The 15,800-nt window shown below is 26.2% G+C and overlaps 2 protein-coding genes across 4 annotated transcripts; both read right to left on the bottom strand.

Moving 5' to 3' along the window:
* Positions 1-862: 862 nt before the first annotated feature.
* Positions 863-8,461, bottom strand: LOC132946777 (uncharacterized). 3 transcript variants are annotated; one of them, XM_061016844.1, is made up of 15 exons: positions 8,183-8,461; positions 7,977-8,049; positions 5,314-5,554; positions 5,050-5,202; positions 4,767-4,895; positions 3,854-4,003; positions 3,637-3,771; positions 3,343-3,504; positions 3,128-3,259; positions 2,924-3,043; positions 2,693-2,866; positions 2,023-2,270; positions 1,806-1,965; positions 1,309-1,420; positions 863-998 (listed from the first exon to the last, which is right to left on the bottom strand). In XM_061016844.1, the coding sequence occupies exons 3-14, from the start codon at positions 5,507-5,509 to the stop codon at positions 1,311-1,313; spliced, it is 1,869 nt and encodes a 622-aa protein (XP_060872827.1). In that variant the 5' UTR covers positions 5,510-5,554; positions 7,977-8,049; positions 8,183-8,461; the 3' UTR covers positions 863-998; positions 1,309-1,310. The 3 variants fall into 3 exon arrangements, with proteins under 3 accessions (XP_060872827.1, XP_060872830.1, XP_060872828.1); XM_061016847.1 differs by having other exon boundaries at positions 2,699-2,866; XM_061016845.1 differs by lacking the exons at positions 7,977-8,049; positions 8,183-8,461 and having other exon boundaries at positions 5,314-5,635.
* On the bottom strand, positions 5,688-8,158 carry LOC132946776 (uncharacterized). Its single transcript, XM_061016843.1, has one exon. The coding sequence runs from the start codon at positions 7,883-7,885 to the stop codon at positions 5,735-5,737; it is 2,151 nt and encodes a 716-aa protein (XP_060872826.1). The 5' UTR covers positions 7,886-8,158; the 3' UTR covers positions 5,688-5,734.
* Positions 8,462-15,800: the final 7,339 nt, after the last annotated feature.

Below are 15,800 nucleotides of genomic sequence, written 5' to 3'. Positions count from 1 at the left end.
AGTGATGACTATTCCGCGCTAAAATCATATTGTTGTAAATATTACATAATAATTTTATTATATAATTATATTATATTATTTGTAGTATTGTTCAAAAATTGGCGCCAAAAAAATCGAAACCGCTTTTAAAACCGCCTATGTGTGTAAGCAAGCCGCGGAAGCGGTTTCTAATCACCGCGGATTATAATCCGAAACCGCGCGCGGCCAAACCGCTCCGTGTGTAACCAGCTTAAGTCTTATAAATAATTGTTGGACCAGAAACATTTATTTCCTAAAAAACAAAAACTAAACATTTATTAAATATATATAAACCAAAACTGTATAAGTATTGTAACTTAATATTATATAATTATTTTCTTTTAAATTAATAAATATTTTTTTAGAATTTCAAAATGTTTGTTGTATATATATTAAATATTTGGATACTAAATTTTTTTAAATATTGTTTTTACATTTATTTTAAATTTATAAATACTAGTGTTTTAATTTTTCAAATGATTAAAAGGTGCAGTAAGAAACAAAGAAATGTATTTCATTTGGATACAAATTTTATAATTTAAGATAAAAATTCAAACATAAAGGTTGCATTCAGTAGTAAAAAGAAAACTGTTATATTATTATAATTTGGAAATATTATTTCATATATTATAATTAGTCCATCAAAATTATATCAACACTTTTAGAGCTCGCTTTTTATACTTTTATACACATTTTACATGTCATATATTATACATTGTTTTTATTGGGTAAGTATTATATACTTAAACAAACTGCATATAAATATATATATATGCATATGGGTAGGAATATGTGAGAAGAATATATATTTTTTTGAATGTAATACGCATACTCATTGTTAATATTTTTATTTAAAAAAAACCATTAATACAAATAATACAAAATAAATAATACAAATATTTGTTATCCGAGTCAAATTATACAAAAAAATCTCTTCGTTTTTGAATACTAGCTGTTATCCAACATAATTGTTTGATGATCTGAAAATAAATTATCATAATATTAAAATTAAAATTGTACAACATTCTTATATCTAGATATAAATACTATTAGATATATACATTATAAGACTAGATTTCATAGATGAAGCAACTTTTCAGAAAATCATTTCAAGTAATTCAATAAAACTAAAAAATGTTAACAGCTCTTAAGTGATTAACAAATTCTGTCTTTAATTTGTTATTATTGGTCATTAATTTATAATAGTTGTATATTTTAAATATTTTAGTATTATAGTATTATCATAGTGATGGTAGATTTATAATTGTAAAAAATATATCCTATACTTACTATTATTTATTTTTCTTATTGAATGGTGCTTGCGCCAAGTTATATTTAATTCTTTCTTCAATCTCATCTATTGATGCTGCCTTGCATAGTTTGTTGCTTTTTTTAATAGAATCTGAAAAATAATTTGTATTTACAACAAATTATATATATGTATATATACAACCTAAAAATCTTTTAATCACATTTCATCTAATTTTATATATAATAAATCTATAGTCTACGACAAAATGTTACAGGTGCTTTTTAAAAATAATGAGTTTCTATGTTATAATTTTTTGAATATTATATTGTTTGTTAATAATTAACAAATAGCTATCGTACTATAGTAGAATATAATCAGCATATATAATTCTTCTTCTTTTCCTTCGCCTTCTCTCCCAACTATTTGGGGTCGTCAATTTCCACTTACTACGATCCTATTAGCATTCTCCTCTCAAATCCTCCTCATCAACATATATAATTAACATTCAATAAATATATGTATATACACAACTTACCAAAAATAACAGCGCATACAAACAAATTGTTGAATTTGTTTTTTCCCTTTTTTCCGGTGAAAGAATATTGAGACATAAGTTCATCAGCAAATAATTTGTTCATAATTCTTTTTACCATTAATCTTAAATTTTTTCCACCCGTACAAGATAGTTCATTTACCTAATCAAGAATTTAATAAATATTAAATTATTTTAAACTTATTACATATTTAATTACCAATTTGTTACGAAAATTTTTGTCCCCAGAGATCTTATCCTCGAGAGTATTGAGATCTGTTATGTTGTCAATAGGTAATGGGCAATCTGTTAAATCATTGTACAGACTTTCGGTTAACGTTTCAGAATTGCTGTAGTTGTTGTCAGCTGCGTTTTCAATTTTTTTTAGTATTTCTACCTGTCCAGATTCTAAATATCTTACTTCGCTTGTTAAGTATGTTAGCATGCGCAATACCTGCTTTTGAAAATCTAAAAATATAAAATAATTAAAATACAATTTTCAATCAAATAAATGTTTTAAATAAAATAAAAGGTATAGCAGTTTATACAAGAATAAATAATTTAACAGTATGTTTATGTTTATGTAGATATGATATATATATATTCATATCAAGACACGAGATGTACATGTATACAGTGTATCAAGAAAATTTAACAAATGCAATATAATATTTTTGAATTTTATATTTTAATAGGTAATTCAATTAAATCTAGTTTTTAATTTGATCGTCACAATACAATTAAAATGTAAAAACTAAAAGATTGAATAGTTTGTATAGCTATTTTGTAGATTTCATTTTTAGAAATAGTTGTTGCTATGTTTTAAAATTGTTGTTCAAGTATATTGATAAAATATGAGTAGCTATTATAAATTATTATATTGTAATTACTCATACTATTTGAATAGTGTTGAGGAGTATCTTCTGCTACAACGCTATGGGTTGAACCAGGGTGTTCCGCATCATATTTTTTTCCTATATCGGAAGAATTGGAATGTGAGACACATAACTCATCTGGCTTATTGGAGCTGTAAAACAATTCTCGCACTACAGCTTGCTTGTTATCTGAAAAACATTTAAATAAATCAAATCGTTTAAACTGTAAATATATAAACGCATTACTTTTGACATTTATTTTTGAAAATGATGAACCACATTGTTGTTTACTACCAAATGAACTCATGTGCAGTGCAGGTGTATCTTTGGACAGTGGCTTTTTTTTCAATAGTGGCTCACTATTGTCTAAATCAAACATTTTACAACCGTTTAATAAATAAATTATACTATAGGTAAATAAAAATACATTAAATAACAAAATCATATTACATTCAATACTTCTTTTTGAGGATAAAGGTTCAGTGTAAATGAATTGTTTTTCACTAAATGGTTTCAAAGTTTCGTTTGAAGATGTTTGTGTGGATGGCCAGTGCTTCATAGAGCGGGGCTCTCTATTAGTATCTAAAAAAAAATACCATTATTTATAAGATGGGTTAAATTTTAATCATTCACTAAAATTCTAATTCATTAAAATAATAAGATACCTTCATAATTGTTGGCTAGATTATCCAATTTTAATGGCGACCAACCATTTTGGTTTTTTCTATTGTTCATCAATTTGATGGTTTTATCTGATGGACACATGACTACAGGTGGTGAACAGTTATGATCCTTATCATACATCAATTTTTTTTCAGAACCAATACCTATTTATAATACAATAGTTAAAAATAATATATAATTAATAATATAAATAATTATAATCAAACATTTTACAATAGTTTAATAAATATACTATACTATAAGTAAAAATAAATTTAATAACAAAAGCATATTACATTCAATGCTTCTTTTTGAGGATAAATAAGGTTCAGTGTAACTGAATTGTTTTTCACTAAATGATTTCAAAGTTTTGTTTGAAGATTTTTGTTTGGACGAACACTGCTTCATAGAGCAGAGCTCTCTATTAGGATCTAAAAAATATACCATTATTTATAAGATGGGTTAAATTTTAACCATTCACTAAAATACTAATTCATTAAAATAACAAGATACCTTCATAATTGTTCGCTAGATTATCCAATTTTAATGGCGACCAACCATTTTGGTTTTTTCTATTGTTGATCAATTTGATGGTTTTATCTGATGGACACATGACTACAGGTGGATCCTTATTATCCATCAATTTTTTTTCAGAATCAATACCTATTTATAATAAAATAGTTAAAAATAATATCAATAATTATAAACTACTTAGCGCCACTATAGTGGGTCAAATCAACAACATTGGCTATTGATGATATATATTTAAACTACTGCTAGACTAATATTTTGTGCGCTTAGAACGAATTGTAAAAATTGTCAATTTTTGAAAAATAATAATAGTATTAACTTTTAAATATACAACTTGCATGAATTATTACTTTGAAATTGAAAAGTTAATTATATAATAGAAGTACAGAAAATCAAGTTTTAAATTTTAATCAATCCAAATCACTGCATGAGTCAAAATCTTTTATTTTAATAATCAAAGTTGAATATAAAAACTTTGGGTGACTAAATTTAAGTATTAGATGCACATACAATGGTTAATTTAGCTGAAAATCAATAAGTCCTATAGTCCATCTGTTTCCCAACTATATAGGTATTATTTAGATTTACATTTTTTACAGCTATAGTTTTAGAAATTTTAAAATTACCCATATTTATGTACTATATACTATATGTTAAGTATGTTCATGTTCAAAATACCTATTTAAAAACAATTTCAAGGAAATATAATTGTTTTGAGAAAAAAATTGTGAGAATATAAGAAAACTAATTTGATGGACTTGAAAATCTAATTAATAGGAACCTTTTAGATTCTAATTTTAGAGTCTGCAAATCAAAACTGTAGAAGTCTATAACAAGTACATTTATAAATGACAAAAATATGACAATAAAATAGTAAAATATAATACCACCTTACCATTAATAACAGCTAAAGGTACTTTTAAAACCGTTGGCGATGAAGAACGATCTTTTAAATGTTTAGAGTTAATCATAGCAGTTGTACTTAACTTAGATTTGTTGTATGGCAAATCATCATTATCAGAATCTAAATTAAAATCAAATGATCATATTAAAAGTATTAACTGGTATATCATTAAATTGTATACATTATAATAGTTTAAATTATGATACATGGATTAAAATAAATTTAAATCAATTGGTATTTGAAAATAAGACATAATATATCGTGCATTTTTTACCTAAAAACAATGGGCAAGAATTCGTAGATGAAGTAGGAGAATGCATAATTTCTTTTTGGTGTTTTCTTCCAACTCTAACTGTTTCATCTGCAGATGATAAATCGGTCATGGTCATGGCTTTTATAGCTTTATGTTTAGCTTCAACTAATGAATCTAAATAATAATAGTTTTATCCTTAAATAATAAATTTAATACAAGCATATCTATAACCTATTTAATATCGATCCAATATGAAAAATGAATAGGAATATTATTTATATTTACCAATGCCTTTGTATAATTCTCTGCTATTTAAATAAACAAATTCAATTTCATTAGGCATACATTTTTTTTCAATCAGCCTTGAAGCTGTTTTATTATTTTTAGGCCAAGCACAAGTACCATGTTTTTTGTCCACCCAATGTCCTGGGACCGTTTCAACTGTGTCGTCATCAAAAAAATGAACAACTGAGTATGGCATATTAAAAATAATAAAACATACACACAACTACACAAACTAGGTGTCCTAAAATATATAAAATACAATTTTTTTAATATAACTAAATTTATACTGTAACAAAACAAAGTTGTTAAAATAAATACATAAATAAAACTTTTTAAGTTACATTTAATATCAAATGAGCATCATTATATATTGTTAAAGCCTTATTAAATTATTTACTGCACAAATAAACATTTATATATATTAGTTATTTAATGAATGTAGGATTGGTAACGCAATTTGCTTATTATTGTGAAAATTGAAAACTATATATTTTTGAAACAAGTGACTAATAGTAATAGGTACAATATTTTCTGATAAATTTGAAACATATGCTACTCCCAGTTTTAAACTATTTATCGGTTTGTCATAAAACGGTTCAATATTATTGAATAACTTGGCGATAAAAAAATATAATCCTGTTATATGATTACAACAAATATTTAAGACTTTATAAATATGTAATATCCCTTCTTTTGAAAAGCCAATATAACAATCTGTAATTGAGTTAGTTTTAATTTTAACATCATAATTGACAATGACAATTTGGAATTGTGAAGTAACATTGCCCAATATCGGCCCATTATTATGAGGTTTCTTATACTCAATAGAATAAGGTAATAAATTAGATATAGGAGGTTTATTACTAAACTCAAGAAATTCTTGGTATCGCTTAATGACTTGTTCCAAAGGTTTTTGATGTTTACGAACCATTTTTTTTAGGGACTTCATATAGTTTTCAAAAGGAAAACAAGACGATTCATCTAAAGGACCAAATTTTTTGTAGTCATCAACAATATGAAGAAGCCCATGTACGTTATGGGACATAAATTTCTGTCCATAAATTATACCAAATTTTTGAACAAAATATGACAATAGTTTTTCTACAAACCCAACAAGTTCATCACTGCTATTTTTAACTAGAAGAATCCTAAAGCAAATATGCAAACACATGAAATGTAAATAGCATTCATTGTTAAGAATATCTTTTAAGACTATAGGACCAATATAAAGAAGAAATAGTCTAAATTCAGTGGCTTTCCATCTAGGAACTTCGTTTAACCCTCTGGGAAATCTAGAAAAATCAGAAGTCATAGAAGATTTTAAAAACAACAAATTACCTGATATTTCTTGTACTTTTCGGTTTTGTAAACGGACAGAAATGGGTGATCCTTTTATATTTCCTAACCACAACATAATTAGTTTCTTAACAACCCCTAAACAAGTTAAGTGCATATAATCCAAACTAAAACTATAAACCATATCAACTTCTGGGAGCTCTGTCAAAATAGATACACTTTCAGTCACATGATATTCTTCATGTGTACGATTGATGAAATCTAAATGAGTTTTTTTAATAAATTCTCTATCTGGAAAACATACTCTATTATCTAAATAGATTCCTTCAACATTACACCTAGTACACGAAAAGAAACCACCGTGCCTTTTAGTTTTTAAAATATAGCTTTTTGCTGGGGCATCGCAGCAAAATAGTTCTATCACTACTTTTTTAGTACCATGGGGGGTTTTAAAACCAATTTTATATAGATCCTTAAATTCATCGATCATGGCTTTTAAAAACAAATTACTATCCTTTGCTTTTTCTTTACCCCAATATAAACCAATTAAAAATATTTTAGGTTTTCCAGGAAAATTACGTACATATCCTAAAATAGGCCAAAAACTACTTTGAGAACTCTTTGTTAATGGCAAGCCATCGATACCAACAACAATTTTTATCGTTTCATCATGAAATTGAAACCAATCACCCAAACTTTTTAAACCAATTTCTGTACCAAAATGATAATATATACCTGGTGTAATGACTTGGACTTGCTTAGTGTCAATATGTTTGTTGGTTTTAAGAATGGTTCTAGCATCCTCGGGAAAAAAATTAAAACATTTATGTTTTTTCAAAGTTTTTAATAAATCAGAAAGAGCTACGTTAGTTATGTTATATGAAACTGCCCAGTGACATAACATTGTTAAAATAGGATCTCTATCATCAGTAAAATACTCTGCCAAAATAGTTTCATCACCATCATCAGAATCAGTTGAACTTACATTTAATATGAACTCATCTTCAACAGTTTCAAGTGTACTAGAAGTATTACAAGATACATATGTAACTTTTTTACTTTCATCAATTAAAGGGCTACTGGGTTCAATTGAATCACTTATATTATTTATAACACTATTGTCAGGTAAAATTAATTCACTTGTAGTATTTTGAGTTTCTAAAATATTATCAAAATTCACAGAATTCTGATTTGGATTTTCAATATACACATTACTGACCTCTAAGTCTTCCAAAAACCTTCTACGTTTTGTAGATTTACTAGGATGTGATGACATAATTGTTAAAAAGTTATTAGGTAACCTAGATAATAATTTTAAGTATGAATTAAAACTATTAGGTATGTGAGTAAGATTATATTATAATTACCTACTACTAACCAGTGACGCGAATATTGAAAAATTTACTGTTTATCACAAAATATATTATGGTTTATAGGAACCTGTAAACAAATAAAATAGATTAAGAAGATTGTATTTTATATTCCACAAAACGTGCAGTAAATAGCATACAACAAAGTGGAAATACTATTGGAAGTGGCAAAGCATATATTATAGTTTTAAAATAGTACATACCTGTGTGATTTATGTATAATTGTTGACTCGTTACACTTTACACTTCAAACAAAATTATACGATAAAGCACTATAAAAACCTTAAACAATATAATAATAATATTGTCTTCAGTCTTGTCTCTAGAGTCTAGAGTCTAGACCATAGTAAGTACTAAGTAGTTACTAGTTAGTAGTTACTACAACAGCTGTAGTTCGCTTGGAGTTGTGCCGTTGTGGTTATGCTGCAGGCGTGTCACGAGTCGGAGTACCTCGGATGAATAACTGCCAACTGGATGATTGAAAATTGGGTTTGGTTATTTTTCCGTCAATTATTAACTACGGTCTACGGTATACGCCACGTCGCCACTATACGCAGTACGGACAATATATTTTTGAATAACTGTGGGTTTTTGACAACCGTTATCTATTATTGTTCCGATACGAATATTATTAATAGAAATCGATCGTCGCCGCAGTCGAATTATATAATATTATATCAGCTATATCATTGTGTATAGGTGTGTGTGTGTGTGTGTGTGTGTGTGAACACCGTGCGTTCCAACGATCCGCGAGCGATTATCATCATAATGATACACATTACACAATCATGTAATAATTTTAACATTTGTGACACGGTGTGTGCATTCAGTAATCAGTTAAGAAACCCGTTCTGAGTGTACACAATGGCCGATGTGACTAGCTCCCGGATGGGTGACCACCTGGGATTTTTAGTGACAAATCATTGCCACACATGCACACACGTGTTAAAAAACATACAGTACCCTCCCCCACAAACCACAGTACCCCAAGCTAATGACCTCGGTTGTCGAAGCATTAACCAAAAAAAAAATTTCAACATATTTTACTGTTTTATTTTATAATTATACATATAAATTGTCCGTCACAGTGGGTGACTGTGCTTCTGGACTTGTATCTCACTTCATCTATAAAGGCCAATAATTAAATAAGAACCGCGGTCTATTAATATGCCATCTTCAGTGTAATCTCACCCCACAATATAATAAATAATAAGATTTTCCACATCCACGTACCCTAAATATTAGTAATGTAAAAAATATAATGGACAATAAATATATAACTTAATTAATTGTTATCTCTCCCACTAACAAAATACCTAATGATAATATTATAGCATAATAATGCATATTATATATAATACCACAGAATATAACAATACTCATCAGAGACACATATTTGTTCTAACTCTATAGGACACATTCATAAAATCATATCTAATGGGAAATTACTATATAAATATATAATATAAGTAATTGGGTAGGTAATACCTAGGTAGATACTATATATACCTACCTACTAATTATTAATTAAAATATATGTATGACACAGTATAATTTACGTTTGTCTTTTATTGTTATTATAGTTATAACTTATTTTAATATTAATAAAAAGGGTAGGTAAAGGTTACTGTGATGCCATGGTGGATGACGTATTAAATTAGAATTCAATGATAAATCGTAATCTATACCTACGATGAAAATAATTCTAAGCGGAGATGGCATTAAGCAGGTTTAAAGTTTTATAAAGTCAGTGATTTTTATTATATATTAGGTATAATATATTAATATTACTATTAGTAATTATTATAGCTAAACTATTATATAATACAATTATAACTAAACTAAATATTCTTAAATTTGCAATTTGCTTATTGTAAATAATAATATAGGTACCTAACCTAAGCTAACCTATATACGTATTGTATCAGCGTAACACTAACCGTGTACGTATTTTTACATGAAACTATTTTATTACAAACACAATTTTATCGAAATAAATTACGTAGAATTGGTCAATCCCAAACAAAATTCGCTTCATGACTGCTATAAAATACATACCTAACGTCTATATAATTATTAAATATTTATACACAAATATTTTTTATATATCTTAATATCATTGATTTTTAAAATTGTACTATCTAAAGTTTATTAAATATATTTTAATTATAAAATTACAAACATATAAATTAAGGTTATTGTTAAACTTAAAATAAATATTTAACTATGAATATTGAATTTTTAGTACATTTTAAATATTTAATTATTATTGACTTAATTGTATTTAATATAAAATGTTTATTAAATATATAATAATTATTAAAACTTCAATAATTAATTTTAAAGTTTACTAATTATTGGGTAAATATATTGTTATAAATATTTAATTTAAAATTACAAATAAATATTTATTCAATCGTTTTCATTGGAATATGCTGTGTGGGGTATAGGTATACTGAGTACTTATATAATAATATATAAGTTTTTTGGATTTATCATACTAAATAATATATTTTATAATATCTATGGCATAATATATTTTATAATATCTATGGCAATCGTCAATTGTCGAAATTCGTCGGCGACGGTTAAAAATTCTAATATTTTCAGAAATACTATTGTATTATAAATATAATATATTGTATATTTTGATTTCAGTGAACAAAAAAATAATAGGCTACTAATATAAACGGACAGTTCGTTAAACCGGATAAGTTGTAACACAAACTCGCAAATTTCGTTTGATCAGGTTATTTTCATAAAATATTTCGATACTTTCAAGTTTCAGCTCATCGGAGTGAGATGATTAGATGAAGATGGATGAAGATAGCTGTTTCTTCGGCGATGGCGGCACTCTAGCTACGTTTCACCGGAAGAGTAGATGTTTACGAGTAAGTTTGTTTTCATATTATTACCTACTATTTTACATTTACTTTTTAGACTTAAATTAAATATTTATTGCCACGGACAATCTGTTAACTTTGTGACGTAGAAGCATTTATAAGTTTAATCCCAATAGCGCAATCTATAAAATACGCGAGACCGTCTTCGTTTCACCACGCCAAGTATAATACGCACCTTTTCGCATGTTATACTATACGTCGGGTATCACCTTAGGTTTGCGCGAAGTATTTAAAACAATATAATGTTATTAATCTTTATATTTTATATTTTTATTTACATAAATACATTATACACCTCATATATTTTATTAGCATACTTACACCTTTTTTAGTGTAGTTTATACCCTAGATGGCTATAGATATAGGTATTAAATGTCTTGCAATTATATATTTTACTATAATTATTAATTTCATTATAATATAATATAACAATACACTCTTAAAATGACAGTCTTAAAACAAACTCTTTTCTAGACGATTTCAAAACGTATTATGCTTAAAAAAAATTGCACAGTTGTCGTAGCAGTCAGTTGCTAGATTAACCCGTGTGACACCAAATAGGAATTATTCTTATTTTTTTAAATAGTTTTTTCGAAAAATATATGTAACATGTATAGCTCATACAATTATGAATTTATAGTTAATGGAAATGCGGATGTTTATACTTCATAGATATTTTTTTAGTTAATAATCGTGTAAATAATTTGATTAAACAATAAGGTACTTTACCTACTCATCACTAGTATCAATTTTATTATATTACGTGTAAAATCACCAATACAAGGTGCAGACTGCGTTTAAAAAATTAAAAACATAAAATAAAATATAAAATAATGTTTTAGTAGAAGCTGGAAACTGTAGTTTATTTTAATTTATAATCCAATTAATGTAACCCAGAATGTAACTATTAAATTCATCATTGAATGATTATTCAGAGATCACTATGGGATAAATGTAAATTAAATTAAAAATAATTAAAAAACATTTTGAGAAAGGAACAAGATTACTGCTAATATTTAAGTCTTAATTATTATTAACAAATAAATACAAATAATAGATTTTTTAATAGCTTTTTACTATTAACATTCAGTGTAAATATAGTTTCTGATCGACTTACCAATATGTAATAAACCTATATGTAATAAAATAATTATTCATATCAAATAATCCTAACAATTTAATGCAAGGATTCTCATAAATTGATCTTACAGCAGCCTTAAAACACCAAAAATACATTTGTAAATCATTTACAAAATTTTAGTTCCCTATTATGGTGTAGGTATTAATACAAACAATAAATTGCTATTCGAAAACACAATTTCGTATACCTATTATTATTTACTAAATACCTACAATTAAATTAAACTAAAAATAAACATATGATTACATACTGAGTGCCTATAATATAATATTATATATGAAAATTGAATCTTTATTACGAATACTTATCGTTTACACAGACCACAAGAAAAAATAATTAAAAGTATTAAAAAAAAAAAAAAAACACATCATTGTAAAAATATAGTTGGTATTATAGTATTTGATGAATTTACTGTATACGTTTATGGCTTTATGTTAACTCTAAAATCCAGTAATCACATTTGTATTTAATAATTCATAAAATTATGAATATCTATTATCTAATATCAAATATCTATTCACCACCTTAATCAATAATTAAATTGATAAACGAAAATAATAATTTAAATAATACATAGGTATTATTTAAATAATAATATAATAATAATAATATTATAATAATAATATAATATTATTATATTATATTATATTATATTATTATTATAATTAAAATTCAAAATTATAAACTATTTTGGTTTATTGTCATATCAAATTTCAATGAACAAATTGGTCCTTAACACAGAACTCTTTGATATAAAAAGTTGCATTATATTATATCCGTGGATTCATCATATTGACGTACCTAGTATAATATCTATCATTTATTCATTTAATCTATGGCAAATCTCAAAGTCGTCGCAGAAGACACAGTCGATTAAAAATTCTAAAATTTCAATAAGCAAAGAAGATATTATGAGCAAAAAACTTACTGCGTTTCGTATAATTTTATTTTTCATAAATCACAATATTCTAAGTTCTGGCTGTATTCTGGAGCGTTTCGTCATGGGCGTCGCAGTTCACACACGTCACGGATTCCGCCGAAGGAGTCGATGATTAAAGTAAGTTTGTTTTTATATTCTTTTGGGGCTTAAATTTACTTTTAAGACTTAAAACAAATATTTAATGTCACGAAAAATGTGCTATCCAAGTGTTGTAGGCGCATATTTTAGTTCTGAACTAGAAATGTATAAAATACGCGAGATATAAACGCCGTCGTCGTTTTTCTTGTCCCTGTTTGTAGAATAATTATAATTAATAGGTGCATACCTATACAGGGTACTTAATATAAATATATAAATATTTTGGTTTAATTTATAGAAATATATGTTATGACTTATAACTGATAATATTTTAAGATACAATTTTTATTAATAACTGGTAATTTTTTTTCCAAATACAACGTTATAAGTTATAGGTAACTATTAATTTAGTGTCACATACTTAACTTCTAATGTTCACCTAATATCTATATTCTATATCATAGGGATTAGGGATGTATAACCATGTACACATAAAAGTATATTCACGGAATGGTCAACTGCCTATCCTGACGTGTGCGCACTTATGAATAATATACCTACTCATATACTCGTATAGGTATATAAATATACCTATATAAATAATGTAATACTACATACACGAATGTGTTACCTATTATGTCCCTAAAAGTTCAACAGTTATTATTATATTTATTTATTTTTTAAATATAGGTAGGTACATTACAAGACTCTAATTAAAATCACATTTTTTTTCATTTTTTTTGAACACAATGTTTTAAAAATTATTAATTAATATATAATTTATTTGTATAGTACTAAATAAATTAAGAAAATAAAACAAACACAACTACTATAATTATTAGTAATAATAATATATCCACGTATAAATTATTAAAATACAAAATGAACAAACGAAAAACGATTCTGAGCAAAGATATCGTTGACTAATAAATAATATTGAGATTAAAGTAATTTATTTTTTCGGCAGAAAATCGGTATAAATATTTTTTTATTTTCATACCATGACGCGTGTGTGAAAAATTGTTTATATTAAGTGTTTAAGATGTTAGATTTCGGTTAGGCTGATTGTCCACCCCCTCACTCTTCCGCATCAATGCATCAGAAAGTATTATTTATAATATTTAAATATAAACTGCATTTTCTGAATTTTCTAAAACATTGCTTTCCAAGCAAAGAATTCGTTTCATATATTATCAACGAATTGAAAAATGAAATAAGAACATTTATATGGGATAAAGTCAATTTTATAAAAACTTATTAGAAAAAATTTAAATACAATTAAATAAAGGTAATTTTTTTTTTTATATTTCTATTTTTTTACGTACCCATTGTGTTCGATACTATAACTTCAGTCTTCAGTTATAGAAAACAACACTTGCCAATATGGAATTACTGTCGAATTTTTTTATTTTAAAATAATAAATAGCATCTGATCGACTGATGTGCTATAATGAAACTCAAAATATAACGAATACACTACCTATACACTTATATAAATTCTATTTTATATTCGTTTAAATTGGGCTTTTAATTTTTCTGGCCATTTTATTAAGCTTTGTAATATAAGTGCATTAAATCGTATTTTTAAGGCATTTTTCTTATTTTTAATGCATTTAAATCCACGTCCTATTTATAACTTAACGTTATTTTGTATATACCAATCGATTAGTGTACACAATAAAAAATATAATATTATTGATGGGTTAATAGGTTGATAACTATTATGTAGGTAAGTACAGTTTTGTACGTTCAATGTATCGTTCTTAATTCATAAAGTAGCTAAATGAGTCAAATGATTTTGTTAAGGGGTGGGGGAGGGGAGGTTATGGCTGATTTTTTAACATGCACTATTTCAAGGGCTCTTGACCTAAGGGGTGCACCACTCTAAGGAGGAGTGACAAAATTTCGTAAAGGGGGGGGACGTGAAAATGTTTAAAAAAACACGAATTTATTTAGTTATTTTGTTATTTAGGTAATACATATTAATTAATAGGTATTTCTTAAATTTTTTTTATTACCTACCTAACAAAATAAGAAAATACATAATGATTAATGTTATTTAATATGATTTGTAAGTACATAGCAGATTATACCTATCACTTGGTGACGATTATTTTTGTTTTATACGTTCTTCGTAATTCAGTTCCGTCACGATAGTTTTAGTTTTCGTTAAATGTGAAACATACATTTTCTATGCATACGGGATACGGGCATTAAATATTTGGGTTTTAAGAGAACACCTCAAACGAAAATCTGTTAACTAAGTAACGTAGAAGCATATACGTTTACTACTGCCTACCAAAGGCGCAATGTATAATAATAATAAATTATACGCCAGCCCGAACAATCCAAACGCTGTCTTACTCGTAGTCGAGTTCTAGTTGATAACTGACTTGTGAATAAATGTAATTTTTGTTAGGTATACAAATAAAACTAATAAATCCTTGAATACAACATTTAAAAATACAAACTCTGTGTAATAAAAATTAATATTAGGTATTTATTGGTAGGTTTATATAATATCTGTAGACTGTAACGCATAGGTCATTAGAATATTGTAGAACATTTTACTGCATAAGATGCGTGTTATTTCAGAAATGGTATTCGTCAGTGAACATTTTCAAACTGGGAATAATATATCATAAGCAGATTGAAATGTGTGAACGTTTCAGTGTTTCGAAGACTAAGTTTCGTAGCAGATTTTGATTCCGTCACGGGGTATGTATTTTCTTATTTCTCAGTAGGTTTTTTTTTATTAT

The sequence above is a fragment of the Metopolophium dirhodum genome, chromosome 6, assembly GCF_019925205.1.
Source record: "Metopolophium dirhodum isolate CAU chromosome 6, ASM1992520v1, whole genome shotgun sequence".
NCBI lineage: Eukaryota > Metazoa > Arthropoda > Insecta > Hemiptera > Aphididae > Metopolophium > Metopolophium dirhodum.
The sequence above is the reverse complement of the archived record's forward strand: the minus strand, read 5'-3'. Positions and strand labels throughout refer to the sequence as shown.